Genomic DNA, 17,082 nt, shown 5'->3' on the forward strand with positions numbered 1-17,082 from the left:
ACGAGGTGTAGAGAACAAAAACCTTGACCAGCTATCTCGGCCCGACTGACTGCGTCGGTCGGCTGAGGTGACGGGGAGGCTTCTTCTCTCACGTGTGCCGATTCTAAAAGCGAGCATGGTATTTTTTGCCACGGCGTTCTAACGGTGTTTCTTGTCACTGGCATTTTGCTCCGGATTTGCATCACACGGAACGGAGGCTGTTCTGAATTGCGATATCACGGAGGTCTGATTGCTTCTTCTACGGACGTCACTTTTTTCCCCCTTTGCGCTTGCTCTCCCACAAACCAGATTGGAAGTACCACCATTTGGGAGTTCTTTTTCTCTTGAAAAGAAAATCTCCACTTCTCCGCGAGGTTGGCCGAAACCTTTTTCTGGTGGAGTTGCAGAGCGTCGAGAGGACTAATACCACCGTACACGAAGAAGACACTCCTCCCGCTCTTCTCAACGTTCTCGTATTCCGCATCTCTGGACCATCTTCCACATAGATACAGCGGCCTGGCGAATCATTTTTCTCTTTTCAACACTGGCGTTCACCCTCACGGGCCCCTTCATCTAGTACGCTCCGCGTTCACTCGCCGGTGGTCGAACGAGAGGGGGCCTCCCATGGCCTCATCAGAGAGGAAGAGGAAACGATCATAAGAGAACTTTGCTACCTCTTTTTTCTGCTTTTACACGCACCCAAAAACACACGCAAAACCTCAACAAAAAAAAACACCCACGCCAAGTTTGTTCTTTGTTTCAACTTGCCTCGGCACTGGAGGGCGGCGCATCTCGAATTCTCACAAAACCAATACAGAATTGTCTTGTGTCGTTTTTTGTTGTTTCCCCGCGCCTCGGCGCGCGATACGGAAATACGGACGTTTAGATGGACGGATGTGCCGCCTCAAAACTCCAGGGCAGGCCGAGGAGGTAATCAATCACCAAAAAAAGAACAATCTCCCGCCAAAAGAAGAAGAAGAAGAAGAAAAAAACACGGAAATCTCCCACACAACAACAAAAAAAAAAGCATGTCAAGATTGACTCACACCACATGCCTCTGATTTTTTGTCTTCTCCCTCACTCACTCTCTTGCGCGGAATTTTCCTTTGTCTCTCTCACTCTGGCATCTCTCGGATTCGACGGAAGGAAGATGAGGAGGAAACGGTCTGCATTGGTTGTCGCTTTCGCGATACAGCCGGGCGGTTCTTTTATTTGATGTATGTACATACTTACGAAAGATGACGATCTTGATGATTTCGTCAGGTCAGTCCGTCCCCAGCGGGCGGACGGCCTCGACCGGCTTGAGCCCTCGACAGGGCGAGGTAAATGAGAAATTCGGCCACCTCAATACTGTTGTTCCTCTGCTCCTGTGATGTGTTCTTGCCATGTGATTCGAAGCCTGTTCGTCCAGGGTTCTCTTTGGAACTTGAGTTGAAGTGATGGCTCCCTCCGATGAACCGCCGCAACTCCACCTTTTCTTTAGCTTTGGTGCCTCAAAGCATACATGTATTCCACGATGATCTTCCGCTATGGAATGAAAAGCGACATCTTGGAGTTGATTTCTTTTCTTCGAGTCAAGTTCTTATTGAAGCCGAGTCAAACATGAAACTCGACAACGCCAGTCTGTTGATGCTCTTCATGAATAAACAGTTGCAGCAGCACAGGAACCCGTCGAAAACAAACAACAACTCATATCATCGGATGACAAGTTCAAAAGAGACTTTGGTTCATCAAGCTTCGTCGACATGGATACTGATGTTGGAGATAACAAAACCCGTCGACTTTGCTTCTCGACAGACTCAAACTGAGCATCCATGTCATCCATGTTGATGTACTTGTTCGAGGATCCTACCGCTGTGTAAATGCAAAACATCGTCATGTCATGTAATGTCACCGCAAGGAGCGTCATGTCAATCCACAAATGAGATCGTATTAACACATTATCCGGACAGCTGCTCGCAACGATGGCGGCGAGAGTCCGGTGCTGTACTACTATATACTACATGGGAAAACATATCGCAGAGGTCATGTCCGACATGAATCAACAGCTCGCCTCGGTCCTGTTCTTTCCGTGGCTTCGTCCATCCGAAGCTCGACCCAGGACACCGCGCTGCCCAATATCCCCAATGGAACGCTTGACGCCGGTGCTGAGTAGGATATCAAGCAAATCGTACATGGCCCTTTCAAATATTATGTAAACACCCTGCCGCGGGCTGGTATATGAATCAAGATCGGCAAATCGTCGAAGGTCGAAAAAATGGTCATTCCAAATCGTCTCGAGGCCCGTCAGCCTCGGAGAGCACCCGGCCTTTACCGCGCGCTGGTGTTCCTCCGGCTCCGGTCGTCCTTTTTGCCGTTGGTCGCGCGGAGCCAATCGTCCCACTCCTTGCTGATCTCCATGAGCACGGAACCCATGACACCGGCGCTCGCCATCAGGCCGTGGCCTTCACCTTCGAGAACCCGCACTTCGCAGCGACGCATCGTCTTGCCCAGCCACTTGACGTTGTCGACGGGCACGCGAGTGTCGCGGCTGCCATGATGGATTACGACGGGGCGCGTGATGTCAACATATCGGAAACCGATTGTGTGTCTGCGCTCTAGGCAGACCAGCAGGTCGACCGCAGGGTTGGCGCCCGTTGTCGCCAGTTCCCAAATGGCGTGCGTCAGTCTGTTGTCGTAAATCGTTTGACGTTCCTTGTCCATCAATGCATCCGCGGCGGCGGCCAGGATCTGTGTGTCAGAGTCGTAGTGGCCCTGTGCTGACGCCGTACCGGCGGGTCGTATCCGGTCCATATTCTCTGTGGCAATCGGGGCGGATCCCGTCCCAAGCAAGTCGTCGCCGGCGCTGTTGCGGTCCTTGTTGAAGTTGAACAGCCCCAAGTTCTCCTTGTCGAGGTGGGGTGTCGTGTCTCGCTTGTTGCCGTTGGACATGGCCGGGGTGTCCCGGCCTGTGGTGGCAGTGGATTTCCGCTTGCTGCGTCTTTGCGTCTTGGGAAGCGAGCTCGTAATAGAGCTGCTCGTCGCCAACATGAAGGAGCTGTTCGCAGCCTTGAGAAATGGTGTAGGGAGAGCTCTCAGAATTCTTTGGGATGTCGGAATCGCGTTCGTCGGGGGCAGTGCTTGTGAAGTGCCAAACACGTTCATCTGCGAAGGGGGGATCCAGGGAGCGAGGAGGTGTATCCTCCCGCGGATGTGTTGGGGCATGCGAAGAGCAGTCGCCAGCGCGTAGATCGCACCGGCGGAATGTGCGAGAATCGAAAACTTGGTGATCTTGAGAGCCTGGCAAATGGCGTAGACGTCGTCGGGCCAGCTGAGCGGCGTCGCGGTTCCATCGGCGTATGCCTCACTATCACCAACGCCAGGTCGATCGGGTGTAATGAGACGCAATTTCAGCGTCAATGCTAATTCGTCGTAAAAGGCCGTGATGTATCTCGTCAACCCCATGCCCACGCAACAGAACACTGCGGAGCCATCTGCGTCTCCCACTTCGGAGAATGAAATCACTCGGCCGGTCTGAGGATGTTTGATCTTTTGCGATAAACGGGGAGAACACAGGTAAGACTCAACCGCATCGTCGATAGAATCTGCACTGCGTGGGCGCTCGTAGCCGGCAGGCATGCTGTTGCGGTGATCTGGTGAGGCCGCCGAGTTGCGCGCGCTGGTCTGGGGCTCATCCTTGGGACTCAACGGCCCGGATAGACGCTTGAGTCTGGAGCTGCTGCGCTTCATCTTGAGGGTCTCGCCTACGTCTGAGCTGTCTCGTAATGATTTCCGAATATTCCGGTCGACAGTTTGATCGTCACGACGACGGCCTTGTGCAACCGCGGGAAACGGCGCGCTGTCTTCGACATCCTCCTCTTCAAATAACGGACCTGAGACTCGAAAGTCTTCGGTGTGCCGAGTCTCGAACAATGGACGGCTCGCTAGCTTGCCGGATGCGTCGGCGGATATCCTGGCCAAATCGTTTTCGGAAGCATGGCGAGACAGGTGTTTTCGCCTCGGCGCATCCCGTGCTGGTATTTGCGCGTGACCTTCGTAGATAATCTCGCTCGTGCCGTTTTCGCTCTCTCGTCTTGATCGTGAGGATCTCGTGGAAGATCTCTTGGCGTTGGTTCCGGTTTTGAAGAGGGACGAATCTCGGGCGGGAATGGGTCTCGGGCTCGTGGCTTCCACACGGCTAGGGCTGGACATGTCTTGGTGGTAGGAATTGTCTCGTGTGGACGATTCCATGTTGTAGGCGGGCTCTTCGCTGATTGGTGTCTCGGCGAGGAACGGATCGGGACGTAGCGACGTTCCAGTGAAGCTGTTGGAGCTTCGGTCACCGAAGCTCGCGCGTTTCTTGTCTTCCTTCTCTCGTAACTGTTCCTTGGAGCTCATATACATCAAGCCCCTGTGGCTCCTCCCCTGCTTCTTGCCCCAGCTGTCGTACGAGCGCTGTCTTTTTAGTTCCGGGGTGGGCGCAGAGCCTCGTTCTATGGAAAGATTGCCGATGCTTTGAGCATCGTCCCGCGACCCCAGAGATCCTTTCGAAGAGGGCCGCGACGAACTTCGCAACAGAGACCTGAGGCCACCAGAGGAGGCTTCGCGGGCTGGCGATTTTGGAGCTGTCAGAGGCGAGAGGCCGGAAGGGGGTTTGGAGGTCTTGATAACGGGAGCCGACGCTGCAATCTCGTCGAGGGGGACGTCGGCGGCACGAAGGTCAGCAAGTGAGGGCTGACTGAAGGCACCGTAGTCGACTCCAAAGCTGCCGTTGCGGAGGGGTGATGCCGGAACAGAGAGACTCGGGGCGCTGCGCTCGAAGTGTTGGTCGGCGGGCTTGGAGATGACGGAGAGACTGGTGATCAGAGAAGATATGACCTCGGGGGAGCTGGGAACGGCGTCGGGGTCGCGGCGCGACGGAGGGGGTAGAGAGCGTTGACGCGGGCGCGGTTCAGGGGTTTGGAGGTGTCGATAGCGTTGAGGGATAGGGGGGATTGAGTTTGGATCGGAGGTGTCCATGGCGACAAAGAAGACGGGAGAGAAAGGAGGATTTAGAGAATCGACAGACCACGCGACTGCAGGACGGACGGGACGGGGCCGGGCTCAGGAGATGGTACGGGATCTGCTGCTGGCTTGCCGCTTGTCGAGCTGCTACTGCGGCTGCGGTGCGACAATGGCAGCAGAGTGTGGTGAGGTACCGCAGGAGAGTACCTCGGAACGTACACCCTACGTACAAACAACCTGACCTGGGGATGCAACAGGAGGAGGGGGGCTTCAGGGTGACGGACCCAGGCTTCCCACAGGAAACAATGGGAACGCAAGGCGACGCAACGCAACGCAACGTAAGGTAGAGCTAGGGCGGCCGTGGCCCCCTTACTGTGCGTCAGTCGGGACGCCGGTGGAGTGGCAGACTTGCAGCGCAAGCGGCGGCTGGTTTCTTGGGAGCGAATAGTCAAAGTAGGCTCTGCTGGATTCGGCTGCGGAAATGGAACGGATTGGTGTCTAGAGGGGACCAAGAAAAGGGTTCGCGTCGATGGCGCACACAGGGCGCAGGAGCTGGAGCCGTAGGAACAGAAACCGGTGTTCGCGCGTGGGTAGGCCGCAGGCGTAGGCGTAGGCGAAGGCGCAGGTACGCGGCGGGCGACGTGGGTATCTGCGAGGTAGAGGTACCGCGAAAGTAGACGACTTGTAGGTATTCACGCGGCGGCGGAATCGTCTCTTGTTCTTTTGGAAGATGGGAGGAATGATATGTGGCTGCGGCTCTCAGGCAGATGAGGCGGAGAGTGTTCGGGGTTGGCGTATCTGTGTCTCTGAGCGTGTCTCGTCTCGTCTCGATTGTTCGCGATGATCGACCAGGAGAGGAGATGATGAGAGAGGGGCCGTGCTCTGTTTTCTTTCGTTTTTCCCCTGGTATTCTCTTTTCTTTTTCGCTCTCTCCCCTGGAAAAGATCGCTTGCCATGCGCTCGATCAGACGAGGAGGAAAAGAGGGTGTGGTGGATGGGCGAATGAATGGCGCAGTTGGTTGGTCGCTCCGGGTGACGGCGATGTGACTTGACTGCAGACAGGAGGAGCAAGCAAGCCAGCTGCAAGTTTGTTCAACTTTTGCTGGATCGGGGATGGGTGGAGGATTTAGTGTACGGTCGGTCGCAGGCAGAAAGAAAGCCGAGAGGTGATGGAAGAGGCGGAAGACGAGGAGATTGGGAAAAAAGTCAGGGTCGCATTGACGGTAGTCTAAAGCGGTGGCGTCGCAAGTCGGAATGGCAGAGAAGAAGGGCGAGAAGAGAGAATTGGGCGAATATTGATTGATTTCATCTCTTGGAGTCTCCGGATTCTGCCTCTTCTGGCCGGTGACTGGTCAGGCGGTGCGCCGTATTATTAGCTCGAGAGTGTATTAATGACCCTTGCCATGACTTTAGGGATTGTAGGTATGTATGTATATCAAGTTTGCTTTGCCAGGTTGCTTGCATAACTGCCGTCCTGCTGGTGCGGCTGTCGTACGCAATGCGGCGCATATATCAGACAGAAAAGAAGGGACGACGTGACGAATCAATGCGTCTGTGTGTGGAAAAAGAGAGGACGAATTGAACCCAAGGAAGTGGGAGACAGCAGGAGCAATTCATGTTGGACATGGATACCACGCTGAGAATGGTGATGGATGGACGACGGATCATGGAATAATGGAACAAATACGGCTGTGGGAGAGGAAAGCGTAGACGCGATTGGGGAAAAAAGGGGGGGTCCGTGAAGAGGGTGAGAGGACTGAGAGGCTGCTGCCCAAGGAAGGAAAGACTCACGATAAAAACCCCCTGTGCCTGCCACCTGCCCCTCCTGGTGCAAATCTCAATCCAGGCGCACGGGACTGAAAGAGTGGGGTATGTCTCCACCTCAGGGGGGACCTGCCGTTGAAATTTTGGTTGTCGACGTCGAGGCAGGCGCGCCTTTCTGAACAGGTACCTACCTACCTTTGGTGGTACAGATTGCAGATCGTGGAATTGTTAGGTTGGAATGATTGATGGACTGGATGTTGCTAGCCTGACGCACTAGCCTACGTTTCTCTCTCAGTCAATTCCATTCCTACCTGTCAGACAGGTCAGTTTGAAACGTCCGTCCAGCTCTTTCCAGCCTTTACGTCTGAAGCAACGGTTGGCAACCACACCACATCCATCATGCCCGCGGACATCTGGGCATCAGGCTGGGCTCTGAATTCAATTATTACCCCTGGATACACCCGCCCAACTGACCAATCCCGTCTGCAGACTTCTGCCCTCTTTCGCGGGCCGGTGCGGATACCCAAAAAGACCCTGTCGCTAGGACAGGGGCGGGAACAAGCCGATGGAAAATTCGAAGACGGAAAGAATATTAAAGAACAAGATACGATACGATACGACACGACTCACTCCAAGAGCCGGCCAACACCCCGTTCATGGCTCTCATGTTGTACGCTGCGCTGCGCTCGGCTTTCCGTGATGTATCTGGCCACATTCATAACTCCAGATGGGACGGGGACGGTACGACAGGGATTCCTTGCTCCCGACGCGTCCGTCTGGTCTGAATCTTCAACCGCGTTGCAGCCGGAATCGCCCATGCGACTCGCTGAACTGAAGCCTGCAAAGAGAAACACAAAACCCAGCTAGAGATTCTGGATTTCGACCCAACGCCCGGTCTCTTTGACTCCCGAAAGTTGACGACGACATGAGACGAGCAGCATGAACTATGAATGGAACCCGACAACGAAAATGTTCAAACTTACCCCTCAAAACGCAACCCCCAGAAACAGATCGTCGCTCCGAGTTTCTGCCGCGAACGACTCCCAGATTGGCCTTGTGGAAGAGATCGATACAGGATGCCGCTCAGACGTGCTGCAGTCGACGCGATTCGGTGCTCGAGCGGACGGGAAATCTCAGCAATAGTCGCTAGTTTTCGATAGTCTCGCGTGATTGTGGACGGCGATGCTGACACCGGGCTAACGAAACATTATCGAAGAAACAGACGCTACCCAGAAACTTGAGGGAGGCCAGCTGGCGTCAACACTTTATATATCATGTTTGCCGCCGATCCTTGCTGTGTTACTAGCTGGCGAGGGCGTTCGTGTCTCTGGCTAAGTCCATATTGTCATCTCCGTCCTTGTCTCTCAACTGCATCGTCTTATTAACCGATGATACGCTGGGCGGTCCTCTGCTATCTAGGCCGTGTGTTTCGTGCGTACAACCCACCCTGCAGCTACAGATGTCTCACGAACGCTATGAACAACAAATCCCAAGTACGAATAACAATGCTCCCAGACTTGTGCTTGTGAATGGCACGCGAAATCATTTGTCAGTTCGGTTCAACGGCCATATGGTCTCTCACAAATCCTTAAGCTGTTGCGAGACATTCCCATGAGCAATCACTGCTGGACGAATGTCATTAAGCCTCCGCTCCCGTACTCAATCTTCCGATCACAGACAAATCTCGAAACAAAATAAGTGAGACTGTGCTCGCACATCGCCTCGCTAGTGGCTATCACCGTAACATCAAAAGCCATATGCTGCCACCACAGCAAATCACTTCGGCTCGCTCGCGATGTGAGCCTACCATAAGATGGCACATTACGAGATTGTGGTCTTGAAGTTCATAGTTGCAGATATTTCACTAGCATGAGGAATAACTTCATCTATTGCAGCCCTATTTAGATATCAGTAACTCAAGCTCAATGCCGCCCTCGGCTACTCTCGATCCTGTTAGGTAGACCTGCGTATCTACTTCGCCTATCCTCTGTTTTCGATGCTGCTGAGCGTCTCCGAATGCCGGTTCCCGTGCAGTTACGGCATGACGGCATGGTTTTTCTTATTACTACGGGCCTGACTTGGAGACAAGGAGTTTACTCTTATGCCTAGAGTGAGATCCAATGGATGTATAACTAAACTTTATCCTTGTTCCTCATGAATATTAGCATTGCTTTCAAAGCGGCAGAAGCGATGTACTGAGAAAAGACCTGGGCAACTGCCCGGCCATATCGACCAAAAGTAGCCCCCCAAGCCCCAAACCACAACATTATTTATTATACAAAATTTGATCCTTTGATCTCGACAAGGGCAAAGTGCCAGAGTGATTAATTGTATTGACTCATATTTCACAGTTGTATATAGTTCACACTTCTAGATAGATAAGGTATTAATAACACCATATCTATTGGGTCTACAGTAACTTCCAGTCCGTCCAGCCCCTGAGATCAGATGGGCATTCGACAGAAGTGAGTTCGGCTGTTCCGGGCTGTTCCGACGCACGTAAATGGATGGCGGTGTGGGTGGATGTCGCGGGTTGGTCAGGAAATGGAGATTATCGACATCAGTGGTCGTAGAGGAAAGGCCTTGGAAAGGTGTGTTGACGGTGCTTCGGTTGGGAATCTTGACTCGAGAACATCGGCCAAGATCGCGAGTTCGACAATGCCGTCTTGCGTGTCATACTGTGCGCATCGCTCCTCGACATCAGGGAAGGCCAACAAGACAGCCACTCTTTCGGTTGACGGTGATGGGTTTGAGGGAGAGAGTCTTCGCTGCCGGTTGCGGTAAAGGTCGGGTGTGATTAGGTGACAGCGGTAGGCGGACCTAGAGCCCAGCGGTTGTGGTCAGTCGCTGCGAAGTTTCAAGTGTACGGACAGAGAACCAACACTTTGAAATGAGCTTCCCAATGTCTCTTGATGGTGTATGTCCTCTTCCATCCTCTCCCAACGGTGACACGAGAACACGAATTTATCTGGTGTGTAGCTGCCTTCATGTTGCTTGTTGCTTGTTGTTCCTCTTCCTCTTCCTCTGTATCCTCTTGTTGCTGGTTGCTACTTGCTGGTTGCTGGTGGTTGCTGGTTGCTTCTCCTCCCTCCCCCTTCTTTTTTCTCTCTCTCTCTCTCTTTTCTCCTCCTTCTCCTTCTCCTTCTCCTTTCCTTTCCTTTTCCTTTTCCTTTTCGACCAAGTTACTCTAGCTGAGGCCTCCCCTAGGCGCAGCGGGTAAGGATGGATATGTGGCCGGCCTCATTGTGAGGTATCGCGGCAAGGACCGAGATGCAGAGCGAGAAACTCGTGTTTTTGGTCCTGGTATGCGGTAGATGTAGCACTAAATCTGAGTCGGCCTGAATCATATTGCTAGTCCAGGTGAGCATCTGGAGATGAAGAGCAGCTGACTTATATGGAAAGGACTCTGCGTGGTTCTAATGGCCTTGACATCAGAAGGAATGAGCCTGGAAAGATGTTTCAAGTAAAGTGATTTGTTTGACATCTTTTTGTCGCCTGACTGTCTCTGGACTCAGCACATTTCGTTGCAGCAGAGACAGAAGAAATTTTGTTGTAGTGTGACGAAGTGCAAAAAACCGTCAACTCCTCCTGTTTCGGCGGGGGAGGAGGGGTTCATAGCTTTCCTCGACTTCAGCTCGGTCTGGAGCCGCTGGCCGTTTCGTCGTGCGAGACCGAGTCATCCATACAGGAACTCTTGACGGTGTTGGCGCTGCTCATGGCAGCCTGAAAGGACTTGACGTATGGCTTGTGATGAACTATTCCCGGAGCTTCCAAAGACCAAGTTGGGGATTCTCTTCTCGATGGGGTAATGACTGAGAGACGTGTATCTCGTCTGCCCCACAGAAGAGGACTTCTTTCGTGGGAACAAGAGACGAGAGAGTGGCAGGTTGCGAGGTTTCCGAGTCTGCCTGACCTAGGCCTCGTGCGTGTAGATGTGTTGATCTTGTACGTAAGATCGAGCGATATCTCCCCAGAACGACCGAATTGGATTGTGCGTGGCTAGCTGGGCCTTGACGTCGGGCAGATCGAGGCTCCGTCCGTTTTGCGGTTCAAGACTTCCTCTTCAAGGAGCCTGCATTGTTGCTACGGGGAAAGAAAGATGTCACGCCGGCCAAGCGCTCCTGCAAGACTTCAGCACATTGCAGAGGCCGTCGACGATTGGCATTGGCGCTTCTTGCTGGAGAGACTCCTGGTTGGAGAGAGACTTGTCGCCCGAGAGAAGAGATTCTTGCTCAGGTATTCCGGCGCATTGCGTAGACGGCCGAAAAGACCAGCGCTTGTTGTGGTGATGCAGTTTACGCCTCAATTGGACGCAACTTGATAACATCCATGATCATGAGGTAGCCAGACTTAACCACGCCCGCATCAGGGCAAGAGACTATCCGTCTTCATCGTCGTCGTCGTCGTCGTTGTTATTGTCCCTCTTATCGTCATCCTTCATCGTCCGTCGTCGTCGTCCGCCGTCGTCCGCCGTCGTCCTTAATCGACGCTGTCTTCATTGCTGTTGCTGTCATTATTGTCCTTGTCATCGCTACCATCGTTGTTGTCCGTTGTCACCATCGTCAGTGTAGATGAAATGTTGTGACGTCAGAGCCACTTAAATCAGTAAAACCACCCAACTTCGATCATCAGACCTGCACCACAAAACATCCTCTGCAAGTTTAAATTTTCATGGGAAGTCACATAACTATCTATTTAACAAAATCAAACTACTTTACAGTTGATGCGACTGACTGCGGGGCAGTTTGCGTTGAGGATACTTGCGATATGTGGCTCCGTGGTGGTAGACTCAAGCAGCGCCCCAAATGATTGCCAAACCAACCAGAAATGAGCAGCAAAGTATTTCTTTTGTCTCGGTGGGTTATGTCATCGTACCAGAGCTCTTTCCGGCTTTCTCCGGCGTTCTCCGGCCCTCGGTTGCGGCGGAATGCAGCCCGCGTGGGGAAAACACCAACGCACAGCATTATTATACGAAATTAGCCGCTACGATCTCATCAAGGGCGAAGTGCCAGAGTGGTTAATGGGATTGACTCGAATTACATTGTAAATCGTAATCAATTGGCTTCGGCCGCGCAAGTTCGAGTCTTGTCTTCGTCGATTTTTTGGTGTTTTGCGTGTTTTGGGGGAGACCTCATTTCCCCGCTGTTTTTTTTTGCCGTCCAGGCAGCAGGCAACAGGAATTCAAACACAAGGAAAGAAAGAGCGTCTTTGACTTGCCTGGGTTATTGACTTTGTGTGTGTTGGGGTGACTCTCTGAATGAGTTTGGCTTGCTGGGTTGTGTGTTAACTTTGCCGAAGTACCCGGCCATTTGGATCGCCTGCGAACAGCTGGCATCCCAGCCAGCTACTGCGACAAAAGCGAAATCCATTCCCTGAAGCGAGCCTGCGGAGCGTTTTGGATGACATCGCTGACATTGTGTTCTGCACCTGAAGTTATCAAACCTTCGACGTCTCCGACGGATTTAACTGGGCAAGAGCCGTTTCATTAAAAACAACGTTTTCTCTTGTACTTGACAGTGTTTCCAGATGGAATTCATTAAGAATCGTTACCAACACGCCTGTTGGCACTCGGTGTGCGATGCCACTATTGGTGAGCCGAGTAAGGCTTTTCGCCTGCACCCCTCTCTGACCGACTTCACCGAACCCCTCTTGTCGCCAAACTTACTCCCGATGGTCAACTGCGTCAAAATTTGCGAGATGTCCACGTTTGAACAGTGTTGTTTCAATCTCGATTGATACATTTACCATTTGAGATGCGAGAATCTGCCAGCGATGAAAACATCAAAGAGATCACATCTCTATTTTTAAGAACAAAGTACATCTGAAGCTTTGCAAACGTTTATGAGTCTATTCAGTGAATCCCAAAAGGTAGGACAGAGAATGTTGAAAGATTCGCAGAACTTCCCGGTTCTCAGGGAGAAGCCACCCGGATCCGCTCTTCGGAGCCGAAGTGGGGCAACTCTTCCGGGTTGACGTTGAAGTCAGGACATCCGGCCAACTCGGCGACTGCAACAAAAAAGAAACCCGAGTCTTTCCAAATCCAAGAAATCGTAGAAACAATCCAACTCTGCATCCTTTGGAGGCCTGTCAATGTACAGACCGATAGGTTGACGCGCTAAGCCTTTGTGGGCTGCAACGGTCGGCGATCCATGCCACCTTCATACGTCATGGCTACCAACGTGCGCCTCGACTCTTGATTACTTTCATGTCCCTTCCTCAATGGCCCAGCCCTATCGCAACTGCCACGATTTATTTTACCCTCTACAAACTCAGATCGTAAAGATCGCGACTTCGCGAAGATCGAAAATCAAATCCTCTGACAACAACCATTCTCAAGAATCGGTTCGGTTACATCAACCTGACCTGATAGTCAAGAAACCCGACCATTTTCATCGCAGAAGCCTTCACGATGGACATATTACTTTCACTACCAATCGTTTCGTACTTCCTCGCTCCTGCCATGACCTCGTGGACTACTTCTCTCAACCTCCTTTTCTTCTACATGACCTGGACCACCCTCGTCCTCTCTCACGGCCCTCTCAAGATCGAACTTCTCGGCACCCTCGCTCTTCGCATCTTCCTTTGGCTGCTTCCATCGCTGCTCTTCCTTCTTTTCGACACTCTCCTCCCATCTCTCGCAGAGTCCATCAAAACAGCAGGATCAGCGGCTCTCCCTCCAACTCACGGCCCGACCCTCATCAAGACGCTTCTCTTAGCCCTCTTCAACCTCATCGTTGCCGCCGGTCTTGAAGGAGGTGTAAGTCTAGCATGGGCATCCTACTTCCACGAACCGCTCTTCAGAGCATCTTCGGCTCTGCCGTTACCATTCCAGCTGGTTAAGCATATGGCCCTTCTCATCGCCGCCCGCGAGGTCCTGACTTTCTACATCCACACCCGCGTCCTCCACAGCCGCGGTCACCGCTTCACCAGTACCCGCATCGGCAAGCTTCACACCTCTTACGCCCACGCCCGCGCCGCGCCGCCCTTCTCCCTGATGGCCTACGCCGACCACCCCATTCCCTTCATCCTCCACCGCATCGTTCCCGTCTTCCTCCCGGCACTCGCTCTCCGCCCGCACCTGCTGACCTACTTCCTTTTCGTCGGCTTCTGTACCGCCGAAGAGACACTCGCGATGTCCGGCTACAGCATCGTCCCAGGAATCATCATGGGTGGTATCACGCGCCGCACGGCAATCCACTACGCCGGCAAGGGCGACGGCAACTACGGCGCCTGGGGCGTGATGGATTGGGCTCACGGCACGAGCTGCGGGCAGGACGTCATCGACGACATGCGCGCCGAAGCGGAGAAACACCGTCTCAAGCAGCGCGGAGAGAGGGCGGCCAGTGACGGAGCCAACTTTCTGCAGGACGGTATTCAGGAGTTGAAGAAGGGTCGCGGTCGCAAGGGAAAGAAGCAGAACAGCCAGTGAAGCGCTGGTTCGGAATTTTCTTGAGTCGGACGGCGTTAGGATAGGAGGGATGAATTTGCTCGCGAGTTGTTCTGAACGTTTGAAATGAGTTGCTCTTGTATGTCCCGAGGATACCCCAAATAACCAATGAGTCTAAGTATGTACCGATGAAGCGCTTCATATCCGTGTGTTGAAAACCCTTTACCCAATGCGCCCAAAGGCCGTTTCAAACTCCCTCTGATCACAAGGTGCCAGCCAATACCTCTATGCCCAATTGTTCTTCTTCTTGAACCAACGGAGCGTCTCGAGGGCAGCAGTCACCCTCATACCGAGTCTCGCATCAAAGACGAACGCCTCCCACGCAACGACCTTGTCAAGCCACTCCTGGCACTCATCCGTCTTCTTCTTGCGATACTCGCTCACCAACTTGGCTTGAGCCTCAGCATCCGCTGGCTCATCAGCAGCCGCCTTCCGGGACTTTGGGTCACAAGCCTCGGACCAGGCAATAGCAGCCATCTCGTAGTGAGCCATAGGCATGGGGTACTCGTCTCTGGTAGGTCCCTTGAAGGCCGCCCTGTGACATATCAGCTCCGTCTCCTCACGAATCGGCCGAGCAAACTCACCTGTCAGCACTGAGGACCTCAGTCTGCAAGACCTCCCGTCCCTCCTCGTAACGACCAAGCGTCCTGTAAATGGCCGCCAAGCACACCGAGCGGATCGAAGCCTCATCGGGTGTATTCTTCATCTTCTCGACCACCTCGGCTGGCGCAGTGCAGCGTTCCCAGTCCAGACTCTTGATCGACTTGTGAAGCTCCTCGTCATTCATCCTCTTCGTGCCATTCCACAAGTTGACCATCTCCTGTGCCGGGCTGACGCCGAGGGCATCGGCCAGGTCAATCTTGAACTCCTTCGCCCGGTCCTCCCACTTCTGGATCTTTCTCGTGATGAAGACGTCAAAAGGAAGCTGGCGCGCCATGAACTTCTTCCTCCCGGCGACCGTAGGCGCCTTGCGGAAAAGCTCCTCCACCTTCTTCTTCCTCCTCCTCACCTCGTCCTCCTCCTTCTTCTCGAGGACCGCGTTGCGGTAAAGCTCCAGCTCAGCGCAGCCGGCCATGTAGTAGTAAAGCGTGTGACTCCAGTCGTTCAGCTCGAGACACCGCAGGAACGTCTTTTGCATCAATTCCCAGTCCTGGTGCGACATGGCCGCCAGAGCCAGCTCAAAACTATTCAGCGCGGTGACCTGACGCATCTTGCTCTCCTGGCCCGTCGTGAGCAGCTGGATGGCGTCCGCCAGCCGACGCTGCTGTGCAACTACCCTCGACTCTTCAACTCGCCAGAGCCGCGAGTCCGGGTAGCGTTGGCGCATCGAGGCCAACAGCCCGGCGCACTTCTTGGCCGGGTATCCGACCAGCTCCGCGTCGGCGTCGAAGTCCGCCTCGGCAGGAACGATGTCGGCCTGGCCCATCAGTCCGTTGTAGTATCCCAAAAGAATGAGTCCAGAAACAGCGCCGTTGAGGTTGTCGAACTGCGTGCTCTTCCACAACATCCTCACGCCGCGCTCACGATCGCCCCTGAAGCCGACGACGTATAGAAGACGCGAGAAAGCCGGTGGGACCATGCTCAGCATGAAGAGCAGCATGCCGAAGCACATGTTGGCTCCGCTGTGAATGAAGGCGTCTACGGGGTTAGAAAAGACGGTCGAGTCTGAGTCCGAGTCATCCGCCATCTGAGAAGAGACCTGCAGAGGAGCAAGCTTTGCGTCGTCCTGCGGCGTCGAGGTGCCCGAGTCCAGGCTGAGATTCGCTAGGTCTTGGGCGGGAGTCTGCGATCCGTTGGACTTCTTCTCCGCGCCGGATCCAGGCGTCTGAGCTCCCGATTTCGGAACCTCACTCGCGTCCACAAACTCGATCTCGCTGTCCTCCTTCTGATCCAGATCCGCAAACTCGTCGTCGTCGAAGCTACCGGGCATCTTATCGTCACTCGTCCTGGAACGCAGAGGCGGCGGGTCCGCCTTGCTCCCCTTATCCAAAGCCTTCGCCTCATGCACCATGATGCCGTCAAGGGTCACGAACGCCTTGCGCAGCTTGTAGAAGCCCTTGAGGGCCTCAGTTAAACTCTCATGCAAGACGGCGACTACGGCCGCCATGAGCTGGGACTCGGCGTGGATCAGTAGGAACTCAGTCCCAGGCGGGTAAATCCTGCTGCTGGCGTCCGAGGAACCCTCGCGTTCGGCCTTTTTGTAGTCGGCCCAGGCCTTTGCTTCGGTGTCGGCCAGCCGTTTTGAGGCCTCGTTCATGACATCTTTTTCGAAGCCGAGGACGGATCTGAGGAAAGTCGTCATGGAGAGGCCCAGCTGGTGAAAGGCCGAGTCGCCCTTCCTGAGACGCTCCTCCGCGCCGTCAATGTCGTCGTTCATGATGAGGCTGGCGGCGGCCATGGCCTCCTCGATATCGGCCATCTCCCGGGCGGATATCTCCTTGGCGGAGAGGTTGAGCTGCGAACCCGCCGGGCTCGCATTGCTGCTCACCTTTCCCGCCGCTCCACGAAACCAGGAGCCGAGTCTACTCATCGTGCCGGCGGTCGCGGGATTTGTGTGCTGAGTCCGGTGAGATCCGCACGAGCAGAAGTTGTGACGTGTAAGATTTCCCGGAGGATGGAGGTTAAAAAAAATAAAAAAAAAATCGCCGCCCTTGTCCTTTTTTTTCTCACTTATCGGACGGACCCTCGGAGTCGCGAGGCCTATTGGAAACCGGAAACGCTCCGGCGACGTCGCTGACGGACGAACACAAGAGCCGTGGATCCCAGGGACACTGGGCGCTGAAACACGGGTCGACTGCGCTGCCGATTGGGGAAAATGACGTCTATCCCAGTTGTACCGGCGCTGAAAGGACCACTCCGGGGTTGAGGCAGCCAGCAAGTGGGATTAAATATGGGACACGGAAGCGAGA

General features: G+C 53.9%; 3 protein-coding genes across 3 annotated transcripts; 1 reads left to right on the top strand and 2 right to left on the bottom strand.

Annotated features, from left to right (window-relative positions):
• Window positions 1-2,289: 2,289 nt before the first annotated feature.
• Window positions 2,290-4,977, bottom strand: CkaCkLH20_08745 (uncharacterized protein; the record flags this gene model as incomplete). Its single annotated transcript, XM_038891460.1, has 1 exon — window positions 2,290-4,977. The coding sequence occupies one exon, from the start codon at window positions 4,975-4,977 to the stop codon at window positions 2,290-2,292; it is 2,688 nt and encodes an 895-aa protein (XP_038743096.1).
• An 8,158-nt stretch (window positions 4,978-13,135) lies between these two features.
• Window positions 13,136-14,155, top strand: CkaCkLH20_08746 (sterol desaturase family protein; the record flags this gene model as incomplete). The annotated part of the gene is made up of 1 exon (XM_038891461.1): window positions 13,136-14,155. The coding sequence occupies one exon, from the start codon at window positions 13,136-13,138 to the stop codon at window positions 14,153-14,155; it is 1,020 nt and encodes a 339-aa protein (XP_038743097.1).
• A 243-nt stretch (window positions 14,156-14,398) lies between these two features.
• Window positions 14,399-16,703, bottom strand: CkaCkLH20_08747 (mitochondrial outer membrane protein iml2; the record flags this gene model as incomplete). Its single annotated transcript, XM_038891462.1, has 2 exons — window positions 14,399-14,708; window positions 14,758-16,703. 2 exons carry the CDS (start codon window positions 16,701-16,703, stop codon window positions 14,399-14,401), a joined length of 2,256 nt encoding a protein of 751 aa, XP_038743098.1.
• Window positions 16,704-17,082: the final 379 nt, after the last annotated feature.

This window comes from Colletotrichum karsti (assembly GCF_011947395.1).
Source record: "Colletotrichum karsti strain CkLH20 chromosome Unknown Scaffold30, whole genome shotgun sequence".
In the NCBI taxonomy this organism is placed as follows: Eukaryota; Fungi; Ascomycota; class Sordariomycetes; order Glomerellales; family Glomerellaceae; genus Colletotrichum; species Colletotrichum karsti.